The following is a 20,501-nucleotide window of genomic DNA, read 5'->3' on the forward strand; positions in this document are numbered from 1 at the left end:
CATTAGGAATTAATTTTTTTCCAAGGAATAATCAAACATAATGCAAATTTTGCATGCAGTGCACCTGTGTGGAAGCACCTGCATTCGTTATGTTTCTCCACTCATTTATTCAGGTTTTTCCTGTCACCCGTGTCTATTTTTCACATACATAGAAACATACTGAATGTACATTTTTAAATGATGTATCTGGATGTATCTCAAAAATATGGTCAAATGAAAAAAATACCAATTTACCCTTTTAAAGGTGCAGTATGTAGTTTAATGGTATCTAGTGAAATGGACAAGACAGAAATGAAATATAATATTTATAAGTTTGTTTTAATTGTTGTATAGTCACCTGAAAGTAAGAATTGTTGTTTTTTAGTTACGTTAGAACGAGCCTTTTATAGCCCTCTTCCACGGAGGCCACCATGTGGCACTGCCAGACAAACCAAACACTGGCTCTAGAGAGGGCCTCTAGCATTTTTCGCGGGTTTCATAGCCTTAGGTTCTTCTACATCAGTGGTCTCCAACCCTGCTCCTGGAGAGCTACTGCCCTGCATGTTTTAGGTATCTCCTCACTCTAACTCGATATCAAGCAGCTGAGGCTCGTCAAAGGGCTTGATAACGAGTTGATTATTAGAATCAGGTGTGTTAGAGTGAGGAGATACCTAAAACATGCAGGGCAGTAGCTCTCCAGGAGCAGGGTTGGAGACCACTGTTCTACATGCTTGGAAAAGGTGAAGGGTATTCATTTGGTTGCAATCTTCAACCTCACCACTAGATGCCACTAAATCTTACACACTGTTCCTTAAAAAGCACTAGAAAGAACAGAATTAATACCGCCAAAGCTGCACATTATTTCATTAGCTATTTTAAGATGTTTCAGTCAAACTACACAGATATAGACAATCATAAGACAGGATTTTTTTTTAATTATTACGGTAGGAGCTGAATTGGAGTGTGTTTGGTTATCATAAATAATTCTTAATTATTAAAAGGAAATTAAAGAATGATCAATTCTAGTTATTAATTCGGGGCACCACCCGGAAACCGGGACCGATAACCAAATGGCAGAATTAGCCTCAATAAAGAATAAACTTTGGAAAATGAAGGAGTAGAGTCCGAGCTCTGACTATTTGATCAGCCACTTATCACCAGAGCCGGTCCTGCCTATACGCAGACTACGCAGGCTGTGTAGGGCCCTGCGCGTCCGAAAAGGCCCCGCCCACCGCCAAGTCCGCACCTGAGTTACAAAGCGTGCTCATATTTACTGATAACAGTAGGCTAGATGAAGCGCAGCTATCCCTCAGGCCACGAAAAAAGGAAAAGAAAACAACACGACAGTGAATTGCAGGAACAACAAGCAGGTATTTGTGTCGAAGTAGGCTGAAGTATAAAAAATAAAAAGAGAGAATTGAAAAATGATTGGTGAAGAGAGAGAAAATGTAAATAGTTTGTATTGCATTGTAACAAAGTAGAGATTCCTGTTGTTGTTGTTTATTTAGAATTTATACAAGAAATTCAACTTCTGTTTTTTTATGATTTATTACATTATAACAGCCTGTGTGTTTTAATATATTTGTATATATTGTCTGATTTGTTATTTATGTCCAATAGTGCAATGCCCGTTCAAAATCTGTTTTTACTATATTTTTGGTTTGATGTGTTTGAATGCTAATTGTTACAATTACACAGCAAAAGTTCAGTCACATTTTTGTTTGTGCATGGTAGAAAGCAAATACTGATACTGACAAAATGACATACAATAAATATGGAAAATTGAACTACATGGTTGCATAACAATTAACAGTACAAGGTCAGTCCTATCAAAATGACTGATCATTTGATGCATACCAATTAGTCAAATTTGGAATTTTATTTTTCAAAATTTCAGTAACCCACATTGACCCGAAATCTGAGAAATACCCAACTACTACTTTAGGAGGGGGAAGGACAATTAGAGTAATGGGCAAAGATTCAGGGAGAGGTTTGGAGCAGGTAGCTACTACTTTAGGAGGGGGAAGGGCAATTAGAGTGGCAAAACGCTATTTATGCTTATTTCAATCATACATTTCTCATTTCTTATTGTAAACAACGTCAAACTTGGCACTGCACTCACTCGTGCCCCTGGCAAGAAACCTGCTAAATGAGTCGGAACGAACAGTTCGAGAGATATGCGAATAACAGACAAACACAGAGACAGACAGACATTCCTGTAGCCTAATAGATAGCCTATTGAATAACTTGATATAGAAGACGAACCATTTTGTGGATTGATGCATCATCATATAAAATTTGCAACAATGTGACTCAACAACAGTCTCTGGTAGCCTATAAGTGACATCACGTTCTGTCTGCCACTTGTTGTCTGTAGCTGGTTGTGCTTTGCATGTGTGGGATTCTGAAACGTCAGAATCCCACACCCAATAAATTCGGGACCATTAGGCCTATCGCTCGTTTCAATTTAGTCGGAATTGTTGTTTGTTTATTCAAAGTCTGAAGACAGTCCAAAGTAGCCTGGGCTATTTGTAGTGTTTTCAGTTTCATCCATTTTTTTGAGGGTCTGAAGTGTATTTCACATTTAAGCTGCCAAAGCTCTGCTGCCTTATAGCCTCTCTAACTCTGGTCCTGCGCTGTGCTCAGTGTGCTGTGTGAGAGGGGGAGTGGCCAGCGGCTAGAACGGCAACAGCAAATGTGTGCTTCTTTTACCAATATATTTATCTATATCTTTTACATTTCTTATCCAAACAACGTCAAACTTGGCACTGCACTTACTCGAGCCCGTAGCAAGAAACCTGTCACGTTTGAAATCAATCGGATGAACAGTTCGAGGGATACGCGAATAACAGACAAACAGACAACCGGACAAATGTTTCTGTCATTTATAAATAGATGTTTAGCATGATGGCTGCTTCTGTACTGTTTTAATATACTGTATTTTTTATATATTATCTGATTTCTATTGATCTGATTTATTTGAATATTATATTTATTACATTTGTTAATGTAATATTTATTATTTGAATATGGGTTATATATGTTATATATATGTTATATGTTATTAGATTTTTTATTTGAATATTTGTTTACATTTTATATTTCTTATATTCAATAAATATTGTTTATACTTCATTCTGTTGTGTATAGGTCTACTTATTCTTAGAATGACAGATTATGCAAATTGTTTTAAAAGAGGGAGGATTGTAAGGGGAACAATGGTGTATCAGGTGTGATTGTGTGGCAAATGAAATAAATGGTTTACATGGCAGCTGGCTCATGGGTCAGGGCCCCTTAGCAGAATTTTGCTTAGGGCCCCAGGGAGGCCAGGACCGGCACTGCTTATCACAATAAACATGCACAATAATCACAAAGCACTTTCCTTTAAGTCTATGACAATTTATTACCATCAACCAACAAGTTAATCAATGTTCAGTTATAAACTGTCCTACCACTATAACTTACAAACAAACACAAAACAACAGCTGTGCATGATTATGAACATACAAATAGGCAGGTGTGTGTTTGTGTGTTTTAGTATGTGTATGTGTGTGTAGGTATGGGTGTGTGTGTATGTGAGAGAGAACGGGGGTGTGTGTGGAGGCAAGTGGGTGTGTCCAGCAGCGTGGGAATTCAAGATGGCAAACACACCGACTAAGCGGCAGCACACGTGACTGAGGATGAAGTCGCTATATCCTGCCTTACCTCACCAACACCTGTGTGATGAGCATAGACTGTATATAAAATGGACGTAACATCCGTGAAGTTACCCATTGGTTTGTGGACTGCTGCTCGGAGGCCAATAGTATCGGATCTGAGCAGCGCCATCTTGAAAATTTCCGGTGCATGCCGGGTAAAAAAACCCCACGGATTCTACTTATATGGGCATCAGGAGGGGCATGAGGCGCCCTCCTGAACCTGTGAACCAATCAACCTGTCAATCACGACGTAGCCACGCCCTAATGCATACCCTGCTTTATCGTCAAATATAAAATAAGGGAGGCCAAAATTTCACAAATGAACATCATACTGCATTGAAGAAGGCTTTAAAATAGCGATTGAGACCATAAACACATTTTGAAAACGTTTACTGAGGTTAGAAATCAAGTGAGAAGTTGGTGAATTCTCCATTGACTTGTATAGAAACGGAAGTCCTTTTGACACCAAAACGGTCGCCCCCTGGTGGCCTTTTGATAGAATGCAGTTTTAAGTTACTTCCGCGTTGGCCTCATTTCAAAGGACCAGAACTCCCCGCATGGTGATGAGAGATGTGAATAATGTGTGTATGTGGTTAGTATAAGAGAGAGAGAGAAAGAGAAGCAAGGAAAGGCCGGCAATCGAGAGAGAAAATGGCGAGCTTTCTGGTCGACAGCCGTTGCTTGCGGATCTGTTCAAGTTGCATTTAGGTGAACGCGGAAATTCTCATCTCGTACAGCGAGTTGAGGAAGCTTCAAAAAGAAAAGGGGAAAAGGTAACACACGTGCATTGTCGTCTTTTGTAGTCCCTGGTGTTATGGAGGGACAGCGTGCGTGCCCCGCCTACACTCGTAGACCGTCAAAAGGGAAAATAGACAGTTTCGCGCTGATCCCCTTTGAAGCTTCGGTGAGGTCACCGGACTTGACTTCAGGTGTTTCTCAGCCAATGAGGGATGAGAATCCACGGGGGTCACATGGGTTTGGATATGGGTTCAATTTGATATTTTGGCTTGGGGGAGGGGATCTTTTTTCTGTTTCCTTTGTTTTGAGAGGGCAAAGAACTCAAATCAGGCTTCCCTGATTACATAAAGGCCTTACAGGAGACACAACAATTACCATGAGTAAACAGTGAAAATGTTCAAAAGTACGCCATCACTCCATCATTCATGATTTAAATTTTATCCCCAAAATTAAAGTAAAAAATGTCAAAATGAGAATCACAACATATGTGAGGGGTTTCACTAAACTCCGGTGTTAAATCATCAGAGCTGTGCAAGCTACATGCCGTCCAACTTGCGTTTAGTGATCTGCTGGGAGGAACTGGGAAGGGATCCCAGACCAGTGGAGGCAACCCCTTTTCCCCTCCACACCATACCAGAGACAAACAAAGGAGAACCCATATACCTGAGTTAATTCATGTAAGGAGAAATAGTAAAGTTCCAGATTGTGGATGCATTATCTAATAAAAATCATCTGCTATCAATCAACGGCCTGTGTTGAATAAATAATTAAAACGGCATCCAGGATCCTGTGTCTAAATGTGCACACCACATAAGATGTTCAGTGAGCCACCACTACCACCATCTACAGTATAGCTTTTTCACATACACTCATGAAATTTCCACAATTAGCTTTTCTAAAATGTCCATCTGTGCTCTCTGTGGTCTTGTATCCTTCCTGTATTTATTTTACTGGATTGGATAATGCTCACTGCCAACAGTCCCTTCCTGATACACTTGCCGGTCACATAATGGCACTAAGATAATGGTTACAAACATCAGATCTAGCACGTATTCCTTGCCAGTATTTACATATATCCTTGTGTTTATTTAATACAAACAAGTTGTTTCACATCCAGCAACTCTTCTACTACCTGGCCATTGTAATCAGTTTTATTCACTCCCCCATACCGCATTATGTGAATTGAGGATTCTAAACCACACAGTGGTTCCTCTATTTATCCCTTCTATTCCCTGCTGAAGTCTGCTGAATTGTGTTTTGTAATATACATTTTTATTTGATTCAACTAAGGACAAAACAAATAATACAAATGTACAACAATGAATTCAGTCCTTGAGAAAGAAGAAAAAAAGAAAAGAAAAAAAGGCAGCTACATATTTACCCCACCCAGTATCTTATGTTTCTTGTACACACATACTTTGCACATACTCATATAGAGACATATACATAATTTGTTCATCAACATCCTATACCCTCTCTCAAGATGTTGTAATGAAGTCATAAAAGTCTGCCATGTCTGGCTTATTTTGTTTGAATTTTTTATTCACTCTGGCGATCATGTTTTCAAAAGCACCAGTCTCTGTAAACACTGGCTTATGTGGACCCTTCCATTTCGGGTAGGATAAGCCTGACAGCTACAACAAAACCTGTAAACATCAGTTGAAGCTCAGCTTTAGTAAGGCCTGGTGGCACATATGATTTGTCCCCTAACAGACATAATTGTGGAGACAGTGGCAGAGTTCTTTTGAGCCACTTTTCAAAGATTTCCAGTACCGTCTTCCAATGGTGTAGAACCATGGAGCAGTCTCACAGTGCATGAAAAAAGGTGCTATCCCTAACCCACCGCCTTTTTACATTTCCAGCACCCACTGTCCTGTGTTAAGCCCATTCTAAACAGTTTCCAGGGTGTAAAATAATATATATAACTACTTTATAATGGATGAGTTTGCTCCTTGCATCTCTTGTAGCCCAGCCAACATTTCAAACACAGATCATATCCTGCCATACATCTTCTTTAATCTTACTACCAATATCCTTCTGCCATGTCAGTCTCAGACCTTCACAGAGTTTAGTTTGAATTTTTGACATTTACCTATAGAATACTGAGGCAGAGTGTAAGGTCTGGATAAATAATACTGTTCTCTGTCTCATCCCTATTCAAACCAAAAACAGAACGTATACTGTCCTTAAGTATGTACTTCCAGAAGTTCCCCTTATCAGTTCAATTAAATTGTTCTTTGAGATCATCAACAGACATAAATGAGAGATCTCTGTGAAGGTCTTTGACCTTTTGTACACCTTTTTCAAGCCATGTGTCCCATAAACATGTATTTCTCCCTCCTCTTTATGGTTGTTCCATAAAGAGGAGTAACTTTGCACTGTGAGATCCCTAGTATTTGAGGTGCTCTGGCCTATGCCCATTGTGAATGCTGTAGGATTGGATCTCCGTCTCTGACATGTTTTACTATATTATTTTGTGATAACAACTCTACTACACTGAATGGGGATGCGAGCATCTCCTCTATTCTTACGCACCCAGGGTTCGATTCGTAGTATAGCCCGATATTTTTTTAAAGGGTTAAATTGTGGACAAAACCGTAGAGATTGAAAACATAGGATCCTGAATTAGTAATAAAATATTGTCCGAGTACAAAAACAGTTTTATGTTCTTCTTCCCCTTGTAAAACCCCCTTAATATCAGTTTCAGAGGGTTCCAAGAACAATATAAACAGTATGGGACTGACAGGATCCCCTTGCTTAGTCCCACATGATAAATTAAAGAAGGTTGATATCATTCCATTTGTTGTTACTGCTGCTTTTGGATCAGAATAAATTACATTCATCCATTTAGTAAATCTTTCCCCACATCCAAATTTTCTGAGGGTATACTGCAAAAAGCTCCACTCAACCCTATCAAAAGCCTTTTGTGCATCTAATAAAAAGGCAGCTATCGGGGTGTGTTTCTTTCGATTATCCCAAATAAAATGTAATAAGCACCTGACATTATCTGTAGATGACCTACCCTTGATGAATCTTACTTGATCTTTATGCACTAAACATTGTTATACGCTTTCCAACCTCATGGCCAAAATCTTCGTCATGATTTTGCAGTCAGACTAACTTTGTGCCCATATATTTTGTCTGTATGTGTCATAACTGGTCCACTACTTTTTACTTATGGTCTGTCCCATCATACATGTCCGAGGTCGTGCAATCATCTGTCGGCTGGAATAATAGTTCTCCGGGTTTAAAGCACTAATATCAATGGGTGTTTACCCCTGGTGTCCCGTGTCTTTGTTGATGAAGTCACACATTTTGAACATTTTAGCTATGTGCCCCAACTCCTGGCAATTGAAATAACTCATTGGCTTTTTGGACAAATTCCCTCACAGTATATTTTATAAATCCAAAACCAACAAACTCACCTGTGTCTATCTTCTCAGTTCCTTTTGTCATTTCTTTTAACATTTTTAAAGGTGTGGTGTGTAGAATTAATTAGTATCTAAAGTAACAAAAACACAATGATACTTATTTTCAGGGCTACAAAGTAAATCAAATGTGTCCACTGTCTATAGAGAAGCTTGTAAAGCATATCTACCATGCTACACATCAATATGTATAATGTGTTAACATGCCTCACACACCTCTCTTCAAATGTTTTAGAGCTTGCAGTAAGCCCAGAGCAATTTGTGGTTGTGCTGGTTTCTGATGGATGCAGATCTTAATGGTGACTCCTTCCTTTGCAGCTTCACATAGATCACAGCTAATGAGGAATGCCTATGTTATTGGTAAGGGGAGAGGCAATATAAGCAAAGTGCTGCCTGTTTCTAATCCAGTGGTGGATAGTTAAGTGCTTCTGATGTGTAGTTAACTATTTTCACTTTTGTCTCTGCAGTGAAAAGACTCCATGGAAAAGAATTTGCCGATGGTTGTGTCTGGTGCTCTTCATCATTGGAGCTATGACATTAGCTTGGTGCAGTTCAAGCCTTGAGCCTCGGCACATTGGGGTGAACATATTGTCAATCAAATCTTACAACAATTTGACAACAGTTGGCAAAGTAAGTACCGTAAAAAACAATGTATAAGACGCACCTTAAACATAGTATTTTTTCATTTAAAAGTGGGGTGCGTCTTATACACTGGTGTGTGTCCTATTCACCGGTAAAATACAGAGAGAGGTTGGATCTGCATATAATTATAGGTATGTAAAGGGCCATCAACACTAAAAACAGTAACTTTTAAAATAACTATAACTTTAAACATAATGATGTGCGCGTCCACATTTATGAACTGTAATGTCTTACAATGCCGTTAATGTTGTATGTTGTACAGATAAATGGTTGTGTGTTAATCAGTATTTCCGGACACTAGTTGCTGAGATGTTTCAGTATTTAAAGACCAAACTGATGTTGAAGCACGATGTGCAAAAGTGAGACTCGGGTGTCTTATACATCGGTTCGACTTATACACCAGTTTTTATGGTATATTTACTGGTTTACATGTTAAATCACATTGATACAAACGCAGCTTTCAGAAAGACCAATAATAATATATCTCATAATATATCAGCACTGTTTTCTGATAATAAGAAATGTCACACACTGAGTCGGCAGTGACACGTCACACATCACTGTTAAGATGCTATTTGTTTTATTTATTTCATCACGTGCTGTAGTTTAGCAGTTTTTAATATTCAGCTGTTTTAATTCCAAGCAAAGTGAATTTTAGATGAGGAACAACTGCAAAGGAAGTCAATGGAAAGACGCACATAGGTGCAAATTGGTTCAATCTCACTCTAAACTGTGTGAATTAAGGCAAAGACAATTCTGTGCAATTAGAAAATGTTACAAGATGGCAACTGACAAACTACAATTACTCATTACATGTCAATCATTGATTTTAAAAAAGTAATTAGTAAGCTTAACAGCACATGCAATAAGCTACTTGAACATTTACTTTTGTTACTGAGCTCCATCAAAGGTGCCTTTCAGACAACTTAAATTCCTCTTCACTCACATGTAACATATTCTGTAATTAAACTGTGGCCAGAAAACCAAACATAATGTACATGCTGGTTGAACAAGCAGTCAGTTGGGAGGTATTAAATGGACATCTCACCAGATAGCGGTTATTGCTGATAACTATGGAAAACACTCTAGTGCTACATCACAGTGAAGCTTTGAGATTTCATTATCCACTAAACTTCTCACAAGACAGCAAGCAAGCCAATCCCCAAATTGGGTGATGATATGCAGGATTGGTAACTGTAATGTATTCACTGTATTTCAAACTGAATTTCATTACACTGGTCATTACTAAAAAAACATAACTTATGAAGTTACTGCCCAACACTGATCCCTAGGCTTTATAAAATCTACTTTATAATGTACAGAGATAGAGGAAACTTGTGGTGACAAACACAGACACTCCAAATGTACACTTCCAGCTAGGTAAAGCTAACATCTCTATGGCCAATACGTGTTTTGGGTGTATAACAACAGGTTGCTCAAACACTACAGAGGTCAAATTTGTGCAATTAAAAGTGCAGTGTGTAGAGTTTAGTGGCATATAGCGGAACAGACTTGGAGAAACGGAATATAATATTCTTTATATTATACAGTAGCCCAGCACAGACAAACCAAACACTGGCTCTGGATAGGGCTTTAGCATCTTTCACAAGTTTCACGGCCACCATAGGTTCTCCTGCTTGGAAGGCAAGGGTTAGGGGAGGGGTATTAAACTGGTTGCAATCTGCATCCTCACCACTAGATGTCACTAAATCTTACACACTGCTCCATTAAATCAGTCTAAATTCACATTGCCTTTTGTCTTAACATACCTTAACAGTTACATATTTCATCTTTTTAATATTACAGCTTAGACAAGTTAAGTTGTAACACTCAATAAACACCAACCCTCTCTGCTTGCACAGACCCCATCAGCTGACCCTTCACCATCTTCACCGTACTTTGTGGCATACCCGCACCAGTACCATTTCATATTGGATGAACCGGATAGATGTCGGCAGGAAAGACCATTCTTGGTTCTTATGATTCCAGTCGCACCTCACAACAGAAAGGCCCGTGATGCCATCCGCAACACGTGGGGCAAAGAGACCAAAGTTCTGGGTCAAGTGATCAGCCACTATTTCTTATTGGGACGGTCTACAGAGGCAGATGGGTCAGAGGAACAAGTGAGTCGATTCATTTTTGAAATGACTGCATTCTATTTCACTATCACTTTCAACCATCAGACAACTGTTTAAACAAAGGAAGGGAAAGAATTCTTGAGGTTTGTTGAAGGAAAACCCAAGCGCATTTCTATTCTTGCTGTGTGCAAAATAAATAGACCACAGGCAACAGCCGGTGCTGCGGAGAAAATTGAACTCACAAGCTAATCACAGCACAGAGGAAAGAATGTTGAGATGCAGCCAAACTAATCCACTACACAGAGTATTATCAGATCATTAGAATGTTTAAGTGCTACTTAAATTGGTTTACATTATGTGGCACAGAAGAAAAAAATGTAAGAATTAGTTGGACTGCTTTTTTTATTTAATCTTCTTTAAAGGAAATAAACATCAAATCTGCACTTATCAATATTTTTATATCAACAATAAACCAATGGACAATGTTTTATGTGAAAGTGGTCGGTCATAACAACAAACTCAAACAGTATTACCAGACTTACATTCACTTGGTAATGTTGCTCCGGCTGTCTTTGATGTGGGTTATCCGGCTCATATTTGGCTGTGACTGTGATGCATTATATAAGTTAAGTAAACTAGCCATTAAGTTGTTTATCCGTAAATGTCGTGCCTATTTAACTGAAGATATTCAGTTCATATTTTTCTATCTTTTTTTATGTAGAATGACAATAAAGCTACTTTCCTTTCCTGAATTTCCTGAGATCTTTTTTTTTAATACTTTTACTTAAGTACATTTTTAAGCAAATACTTTAGTACTTTTACTTAAGTAATATTTTGACTAAGCTACTTTTACTTGTATTGGAGTAATATTTGACAAGGAGTATCTGTACTTTTACTCAAGTAGTGAAGTTGTGCTCTAATAATATAACTGTATTATACACCCCCAGCACCAAACAGCAAAAAGGTAAAGCTGGGTGCTAGGTCATGAACACAGTGCTGCTTTAAGCTGCTAATTTCCAGCAGAAGTTATTTGATGGCAAAACGGAACAAAACGCTGACTGAATATAGGACTTACATTCAACTGGTAATGTTGCTCCATAGCCACTGGATGAACAGGCCATTTGTTTTCATATCAACAGATTATAATATTTTAGTTAATTCCAAGCAGCTAAAACATATTTGAGGGTAACGTCTGTTCTTCTATCTCCCTGTCTTTAGGTGTTACAGGAAAGCCAGAAACATCATGACATTCTCCAGAGTGACTTCTTGGACAGCTACCGTAACCTCACCATTAAAACTATGGTCATGTTTGAATGGCTCAGCAACCACTGCCCCAACACCTCTTATGCCATGAAGGTCGACTCTGATATGTTCCTGAATGTCCACAACCTTGTTAGCATGCTTTTGAAAGCCCCCCAACATCTGTACATGACAGGACTAGTGGCATTGAACAGAGCTGTTCTTAGAGACCATAACTCAAAGTGGTTTCTGCCTTTTTCTGCCTTCCCTGAGTCTATGTACCCTCCTTATGCCATGGGACTGGGTTATGTATTCTCACTCGATTTACCTAAAAAGATTCTAAAGGCGTCTGCACATGTAAAAGCTGTTTATATTGAAGATGTGTATGTGGGATTGTGTATGAGACATCTAGGAATTACACCGACAAATCCTCCTAATGGTGGTTGGTTCAGGGCAACAATACCTTTTTGGCAAGGCAGCTGTTACTGGACATCTGTCATTACAACAATACTAGAGAGTTCAGAGCAGCTTTTGGATACATGGGAAACATATCAGACTCAAGCAAAAAGTGTCTGTTAAAGAATTCTGCCTTAGCCTTACAGCTGTTAAAGGCACATCCTGCAATTACATAGGCCTCTGTTGTGCAGTACAGTAGTTACAACACCACTCTGTTTACATCATAAGTTATTGCCTTAATTACATTTTTTATCTGCAAAGTAACCAGTACTTTTGATACTAAGACAGATATTGTGAGACAGATTTCTATTTCTACAAATATTATTTAGCTAAGCAAATTTTGTTAATATTTTAGGTACTTGCAAAGACAGCACACATCATTGTCAAGATCTCAATGGTTTAAAGATTTATTTTAAGATAAAAAGGAGTTTGTAAAATTGCTCTTTGTGGCAGCTCACAGTTCTAGGAAGTGTGTGATTAACCTTATGAATCACACAAAGTTAGCAAGCCAAGCATATACCACACATCCTACACATAGAATATCAACCTTATTGTTCTATTTCCAAATTAAATTAATGGTATGAAGAAACATGATCACTATAAATATGATTACTCCATAGGGGTATAATTAGCACAAGATTATTGAAACCACACATACTTCCTTGGAAGAGGAAGTGGAATACCTTACAGTACTGCTGCATTTCCAATTTACAGGCACACAACTTAACACAGTTCACTGGAACATTGTGTTATTATTTTTTAGCTAGAAATCATTTTCCATATGTGATGTGCAATAACTGCTTTGGTTAGTCAATAAAGTTTGAACCAAATGCATGTTCTTGTAACATACACTTTTTCGAGTGAAGGCGGATCTGATAACAAAGCAAGGTTGTGTGGATTTACTGAGCAATGGAAAGCACTTCACAATGGAATGTGCCCATACCAGGCACTGCAAGGGATGTGGCTTCTACCATTGATAACATGTCCTAGTGTGACTGTACATTTCATGTTAAATCTATTCTGCATGAAAATATGGCCGAATGGAAATAACAAAATAATGTTAAATTCCTTCTCAGATTAAAGCACTCTTCATGGATGCAGGCTTCTTATGCAGTCATGCTGTAAATGTAAATGTAAATGTACAGTATTTTCAACAAAACCAATTGCTAACACAGTTTTTGAAAGGTGTTGATTCCCAGTCTCCATATCTTCGCGTCAGGGTTACCCCTATCTCCACTTCTATTCTCTCTTTCTTTGGAGCCTCTTACTCAAGCAATTCGTCAGTCAAATTTCATTGAGCCAGTTATCATACACGACACACTGAATTATATCTCTTTGTACACGGACGATATTTAGATTTTCGCTAAAAATCCAGTCAAATCCCTCCCACATCTCTTTCAAATATTTGAGGATTGCAGCAATATCTCAGGTTATAAAATTAATTATATGTTATAATTATGTTATATATATAGTTATGTTGTTATAAATTACAATCTGTTGTCAGCACTTTTTTTTTAACAAAAAAAACCCCAGAATCAAAGCATAGATATAAATCATCAGGAGGCGTCAATCATTTGACAATCATGGTGCCCCATTGAGGAACAATTAACATATCCACATAACATATCAAATCTGATATGTATATATATATATATATATATATATATATATATATATATATATATATATATATATATATATATATATATATATATATATATATGTATATATATAATACATACGCACGCTATGTATCTGGCTATTTCTGTGGACATCATCATGGATGATGGAGGAAATCAGCAAAATTATCCAATCCCATTTTGTTAATATACTATTGGTTTATGATGAAGTCTATATTGGCTTTGGGGTTCCTGGGTAGCAGGGGATCTGGGTTGGGAGTGTGCATTTGTGTGTGTATGTGTTTTGTTTTGTGTTTTCTTGCCTTGTCTTTCTTTTTTCCATTCACACTGCCCTGGCTCATCAGAGGGTTGATGGAAAGTAAACTGTGGGTTGATTCTTCCTATGTGCTGTATGCCTATAATGACATGTTTCCCCTCCTGTAAATTATAAACATATGAATAATAAAAAATGTATCACAAAAAAAAGAAGAAAAGTGTTGATTCAACTTTCAGGTGTATCCACTAATACACTCCATAACTGGCAACTGAGTATCATGAAGTAGCCAAAGGACTAATTGTAATGAGAAAGAAAGGGATTGTTATATGGTTTCTGACTTATTTGCCAACAGTGGAGGTAAATGAAACATCATGTTAAAACATAAACTGTGACTGTGAGAAGTGTTATCACTGATAATACCTGTACTGGCTCTGTGGAGGTCGTTGGTCCATCAGTTGGTAGGTCCTTCACTTTGGTTCAGATTAAATCTTAACAACTATTCTACAGATTACTATGAATTTTGATACAGACATTCTTTGTCCGGGATTATATAACTATAACTGTAAAAATAACGATGTGAGCGTCAACACTTGAACTATAACGTCCTATAAACAGCGGTGTCAAGCACGCGCTGCGCAATCCAGATGTTTCGGCAGGTAATAGACTATTAATGACCCGCGACTCGGGTGCCGTAGTCTATTTGCGCACAGTGACAGGTCTGATGAAGAGTTTTTGGGACTTAAGTGCATACAGTACACACATTAAATATGTAAAGTTGCTGTGTTCTTTTAAAATGTTTAATTGAAACGTGTAGTCTAACCCCGAACAGTCTGAATTAATATACCGGTCCAGTTCAGTTAAGCAAATCATTACCGGACAATTAACCATTAACCCGACACACTGTTTCAGGTGTAGCCTATTATGTGTATTTGGATTGTGTTTTAAATAAAAGTAAATTGAGAAAGTTTTGGAGTATAAACATAGGCTATGTGTTTAAAAATGAATATCTACTGGTGCATTCAAATAAACCAGTCTTTAAATAGTAAAATACATATTATAGAGGCTAGGTGTAAAATAGCATAGGGAATCATTGCATTTATTCGATTCAGAGCTTATATGTTTAAAAAAAAAAACAATATGAGGAATAGGCCTACGTTTCTTTTCAGTTTATTTAAGAATAAAATAGATGTATTATACTTTTAAAGAGCTGCATCTGAGTAAAGAAAATTGCATCAAGACTCGTTTCTGTTGGACACCAACCATTTGTGTTTGTGAAAAACAAATAAGTTGACGGGCTCAGGTTGTGGATTTCACACATGAAACTTTAGCGACAGGTTTATCAGCACCATCCACTATTCAACTAGCCCTTTCGGTGGGGGCGGTATTACGTGTAACACATTATTACAGGAAACCGAAATAATTTAGGAGTTCTTTAATGTGAAATAAAGTCTAAACTTGAATTACGGGGTGTAAATATTGTTGATACAGAGCCTGATTCGACGCACGTGACGCTGTCTGAGTTGATTACGTCATTGGTTAATATCGGAGTTGATTACGTCATAAATCATTTAGATATGATATGACGTATTAAATGCAGGAGTGATTATGACGTCGTTATCACTCCTTAGTCCTCACTCCTTGAAATAGGACCGTTGTGGACCATAAGGTTCCTTTCACCTGTGAATAACCAGTTGATTGCATTGAGTGCAGAAACACATTGAGAGAGATTCACAGACTCTACAACCCCAAAGTGAAGACTGAGTGAACCACAGAGGAACACCTGCGTTTCATACACAGGTATTCAATAACAGTTACATGTATTATTAGTAGTAGTTTTGTGATAGTACGACATAAAAAATAACTTCATGTGAAGTGTGACTAGGATAGCAAACTAAGTTTTTGGTTGGTTGTTTTATGTTAGTTCAACATTAAGACAGTTCAGCTTGATTTTTGCTTTGTTTGTTTTGTTAGCCCATCTGAATAATTAGTTTTAGTGTCAAAATAATCCCCATTCTTTCCTCAGAATGAATGTATCTATACTGACATTCATAAAATAAATGTTTAGTTATGTTTTCTTGAATTTTGCAGAGATGACTCACTAACCAGTTTCCCGTCAATCTTTGTCACAGGAACTCAGTTACTTTGAGGACCCAGTTAGTAGTCATATTACATACAACGCCATGGAGAACTATGATGAAACTTTTCATGACGTCTTGACTGGTGCAAACTGGGAATATCAGGATCCAAGTCTTGAGAAGCTAATGCTGGAGTTGTTTGGTGATATTTTCCTCCCTAACAACAGTGATGAGCATGCAGCTGTCCAAACCCCCCAAACGCCTCCTACACCTCCTACACCGCCAAACCCACCAACACCTACTTTCCCTGCTGACCAAAACAACCTCTGTCAAACTCAGCAAGAGGCAGGTCTGAGTATGTCTGCCCAAATTGGTGCACATGCTCAAACCTTTGAGCCTGTATATAATGTTCCTAGGGTAGCAGCCAGCACTCTCCCTGCTGCTCCACCACCACAGGTAAGACCCTGCTTCACTTTTTGGTTGTGGATGCAGTTCAGTTAGACAGTATTTTTAGGGGCTCACAACAGTGGTACAATGCGATCAATGATAGAGCAGTCACAATTTACCTGCCTGGGTTGTGTCTAGATGGTAACCATAGATTTTTGATAGTGTGGTGAGATTTGTACCATGATGTTTTTCATTGTACAAAATGTTTTATGATGTAACAACACTGGTTAATATCTGGTTAGGTTTAGGTACAAAAAACTTGGTTAGGATGAGGGAACGACCATGGTTTGGGTTGAAATGATCACCCCCACAAGATAATTTTCAATGCTAGGGTTACCATCTAGATAAGACCACCTACCTTTGTGTCACATGGTCTCCATAGATGTTACAGCAGGTTATGCATGCAGCTATTATGACAAAAAGAGAGGGAATTAAGTGCCATCTAGTGGATAAATTACGTCTTGCATCTTCTGTACTGAATTTGTGTTTTTGTTTGTGTTTACAGAATAACAACGTGCCGGACGTCCAGTTCCCTGGAGTGGTTCCTGAGAACCTACGTCCTTGTGGATTTGTGTAAGTAAAACATGTGACTGTGTACTCAGCTTTAAGATGTACAGCCCTAACAGAGTTGTTAGACACAGTCGGTAGGACTTGCTGTTTGTATGTTCACTCAGACTTTCTGTTATCTAATGTGTGTTTTTTTGTCTTTCTTTGCCTGTGTAGGAATGGCCAGGTTGTGTATGAGCTCCCTACTCACTTAGCCCCTCTCATCTTAAATGGTACCATCCAGCACCAGAGAGAGGAAAGGTGCTACATAAAGAAGCCGGCCAATGCCTTTATGCTCTTTAGGAACGAGCAAAGGCATAATATTGTCCAGGAATATAACATCACCAATAGTGCCATGGTGAACAAGATCCTGGGAGAGAAGGTTAGTACATTTGCTCCTGTATGGGTGAGACTCCCAATGTGAAACTCTTAATCCTGTCTTTGCATCTTCATGGTGATTTTACACCACATGCCTGGAGAACAAATCAGTGTGTAGGTGTATGTGCTAACTGACTGTGTCTTTTTCTGTCCACAGTGGAAGTCTCTGTCAAAAGAGGAGCAGGCCAAGTATTATGATGAGGCAGAACGGGAGAGAATGCTCCACTCCCTGCAGCACCCTCAGTGGTCAGCCAAGGACAACTATGTAAGTACACCTTGCTCATACACATCATACACATATGTTTACATCACAGTAGGACTGCCTATGGAACTCAGTCACTGTGAAGAGTCTTGTTTTATGAAAAGTCTAATATGTTTATTTTTGTGCAGGGCAAAAACAAGAAAAGAAAGAGGGCTTCCTTTGAGTCTACAGAGGCAGAACAAGCAACAGACTCAAGGCAGAAGCCTCGTATGCCAGCTACATGGCAACAAACAATGACTGCTGCCACAGCACAGCCTTCTCAACACCCAAATATAACACAACCACACACACCACAAACCTACACAACACAGCCATCCATCATGCACCCCAATATAACACAACCCCACATACCACAAACCTACACAACTCAGCCATCCATCATGCACCCCAATATAACACAACCCCACATACCACAAACCTACACAACACAGCCATCCATCATGCACCCCAATATAACACAACCCCACATACCACAAACCTACACAACACAAGCATCCATGATGCACCCCGACATAACACAACCCCACATATCACAAACCTACACAACACAACCATCTATGACGCACCCCAATGTAACACAACCCCACATATCACAAACCTACACAACACAACCATTCATGACGCATCCCAATATAACACAACCCCAAATATCACAAACCTATACCACACAACCATTCATGACGCACCCCAATATAACACAACCCTACATATCACAAACCTATACCACACAACCATTCATGACGCACCCCAATATAACACAACCCCACATATCACAAGCCTATACCACACAACCATTCATGACGCACCCCAATATAACACAACCCCAAATATCACAAACCTACACAACACAACCCCACATGACACACTCCAACATGACACGGCCTCATGTTCCACAATACTCCACGACACACCCCTACATCACAGCCCTACATGCCACATCCTATCCCTGGCATGACATAGACATAGGTTATTCCACAGACTCAGACTCATACTCAGACTCATTTTAGAATCAGCCTCTCCACAGACTTACATGACACAGAATTAGATGCCATAGACTTACATGCCACAGACTTACATGCCACAGACTTACATGACACAGTATTTTAACAGCATATTCTCCCTCTTCTCCTTCTCTCCCTTTCTCTTTCTCTCTCTCTCTGCCTCAAACCCAACCGGTCAAGGCAGATGGCCGCCCACTTAGAGCCTGGTTCTGCTCAAGGTTTCTTCCTGTTAAAGGGGAGTTTTTCCTTGCCGCTGTCACCAAGTGCTTGCTCATGTGGGAATGTTGGGTCTCTTTAACATATAGATATAGATGTAGATAATATATATTAGATATAGATGTAGATATACAGTGTTCATACCCCTTGAACTTTTGTCACGTTACAACCAGAAACTTAAATGTATTTTATTGGGATTTAATGTGATAGACCAACACAAAGTAGCGCATAATTGTGAAGTGGAAGAAAGCAATAAGAAAGTCCCATTTGCAGTTTGCCGCAAGCCATGTAGGGGACACAGCAAACATGTGGAAGAAGGTGCTCTGGTGAGCTGAGACCAAAATTGAACTTTTTGGCCTACATGAAAAACGCTATGTGTGGCAAAAACCTTACACTGCACATCAACCTGAACACTCCATCCCCACCGTGAAACATGGTGGTGGCAGCATCATGCTGTGGGGATGCTTTTCTTCAGCAGGGACAGGGAAGCTGGTCAGAGCTGATGCGAAGATGGATGGAGCTAAATAAAGGGCAATCCTGGAGGAAAACCTGTTAGAGGCTGCAAAAGACTTGAGACTCGGACAGAGGTTCACCTTCCAGCAGGACAACAACCCTAAACATACAGCCAGAGCTACAATGGAATGGTTTAGATCAAAGCATATTCATGTGTTAGAATGGCCCAGTCAAAGTCCAGACCAAAATCCTATTGATATTCTGTGGCAAGACTTGAACATTGCTGTTCACAGACGCTCCCCATCCAATCTGACTGAACTGGAGCTATTTTGCAAAGAGGAATGGGCAGAAATAGAGAGTCTGTAGATGTGCAAAGCTGGTAGAGACATACCCCAATGTACTTGCAGCTGTAATTGCAGTGCAAGGTGTTTCGACAAAGTATTGAACACCACATATCATTTTCCTTCAACTTCACAATTATGCGCTACTTTGTGTTGGTCTATCACATAAAATCCCCAAAAAATACATTTAAGTTTCTGGTTGTAACGTGACAAAATTTGGAAAAGTTCAAGGGGAAGGAATACTTTTGCAAGGCATTGTATATTTTTATGATATATTTCTGTATTAGATCAAAAGGGAAAAAAAACCCAATAAAATTCTATTAAAAAGAATCAAAAAATCAAATCGATCTCCAGTTTTCACTTGAAACTACTGGAAACTTGGGGGTGGCTGTGGCTCAGGAGGTAGAGCGGTTATCCACCAATGGGAAGACTGGCGGTTAGATTCCTGGCTCCTCCAGTCTGTATGACGATGTGTCATTGGGCAAGATACTTAATCCCAAATTGCTCCCGTTGCTGTGCAACGCTGTGTGAATGGTTAGTCTCTGCCTGATGAGCATGTTGGCACCCTGTGTGGTAGCTCCTGTCATCAGTGTATGAATGTGTGTGAATGGGTGAATGTGACATGTAG

The 20,501-nt window shown here is 38.9% G+C and overlaps 1 protein-coding gene across 1 annotated transcript; it reads left to right on the top strand.

Moving 5' to 3' along the window:
• The first annotated feature begins 4,491 nt into the window (after positions 1 to 4,491).
• On the top strand, positions 4,492 to 12,381 carry LOC133985643 (beta-1,3-galactosyltransferase 2-like). Its single transcript, XM_062425297.1, has 3 exons — positions 4,492 to 4,581; positions 10,348 to 10,608; positions 11,782 to 12,381. The coding sequence occupies exons 1-3, from the start codon at positions 4,492 to 4,494 to the stop codon at positions 12,379 to 12,381; spliced, it is 951 nt and encodes a 316-aa protein (XP_062281281.1).
• Positions 12,382 to 20,501: the final 8,120 nt, after the last annotated feature.

This window comes from Scomber scombrus, chromosome 9 (genome assembly GCF_963691925.1).
Source record: "Scomber scombrus chromosome 9, fScoSco1.1, whole genome shotgun sequence".
NCBI classification, from domain to species: Eukaryota; Metazoa; Chordata; class Actinopteri; order Scombriformes; family Scombridae; genus Scomber; species Scomber scombrus.

Coding starts and splice junctions, on each gene's coding strand:
- LOC133985643 (XM_062425297.1), top strand. CDS start 4,492: ATGGAGGGACAGCGTGCGTGCCCCGCCTACACTCGTAGACCGTCAAAA. Junction 4,582..10,347: donor TGATCCCCTTTGAAGCTTCG/GTGAGGTCACCG, acceptor CTGCTTGCACAG/ACCCCATCAGCTGACCCTTC. Junction 10,609..11,781: donor CAGATGGGTCAGAGGAACAA/GTGAGTCGATTC, acceptor CCCTGTCTTTAG/GTGTTACAGGAAAGCCAGAA.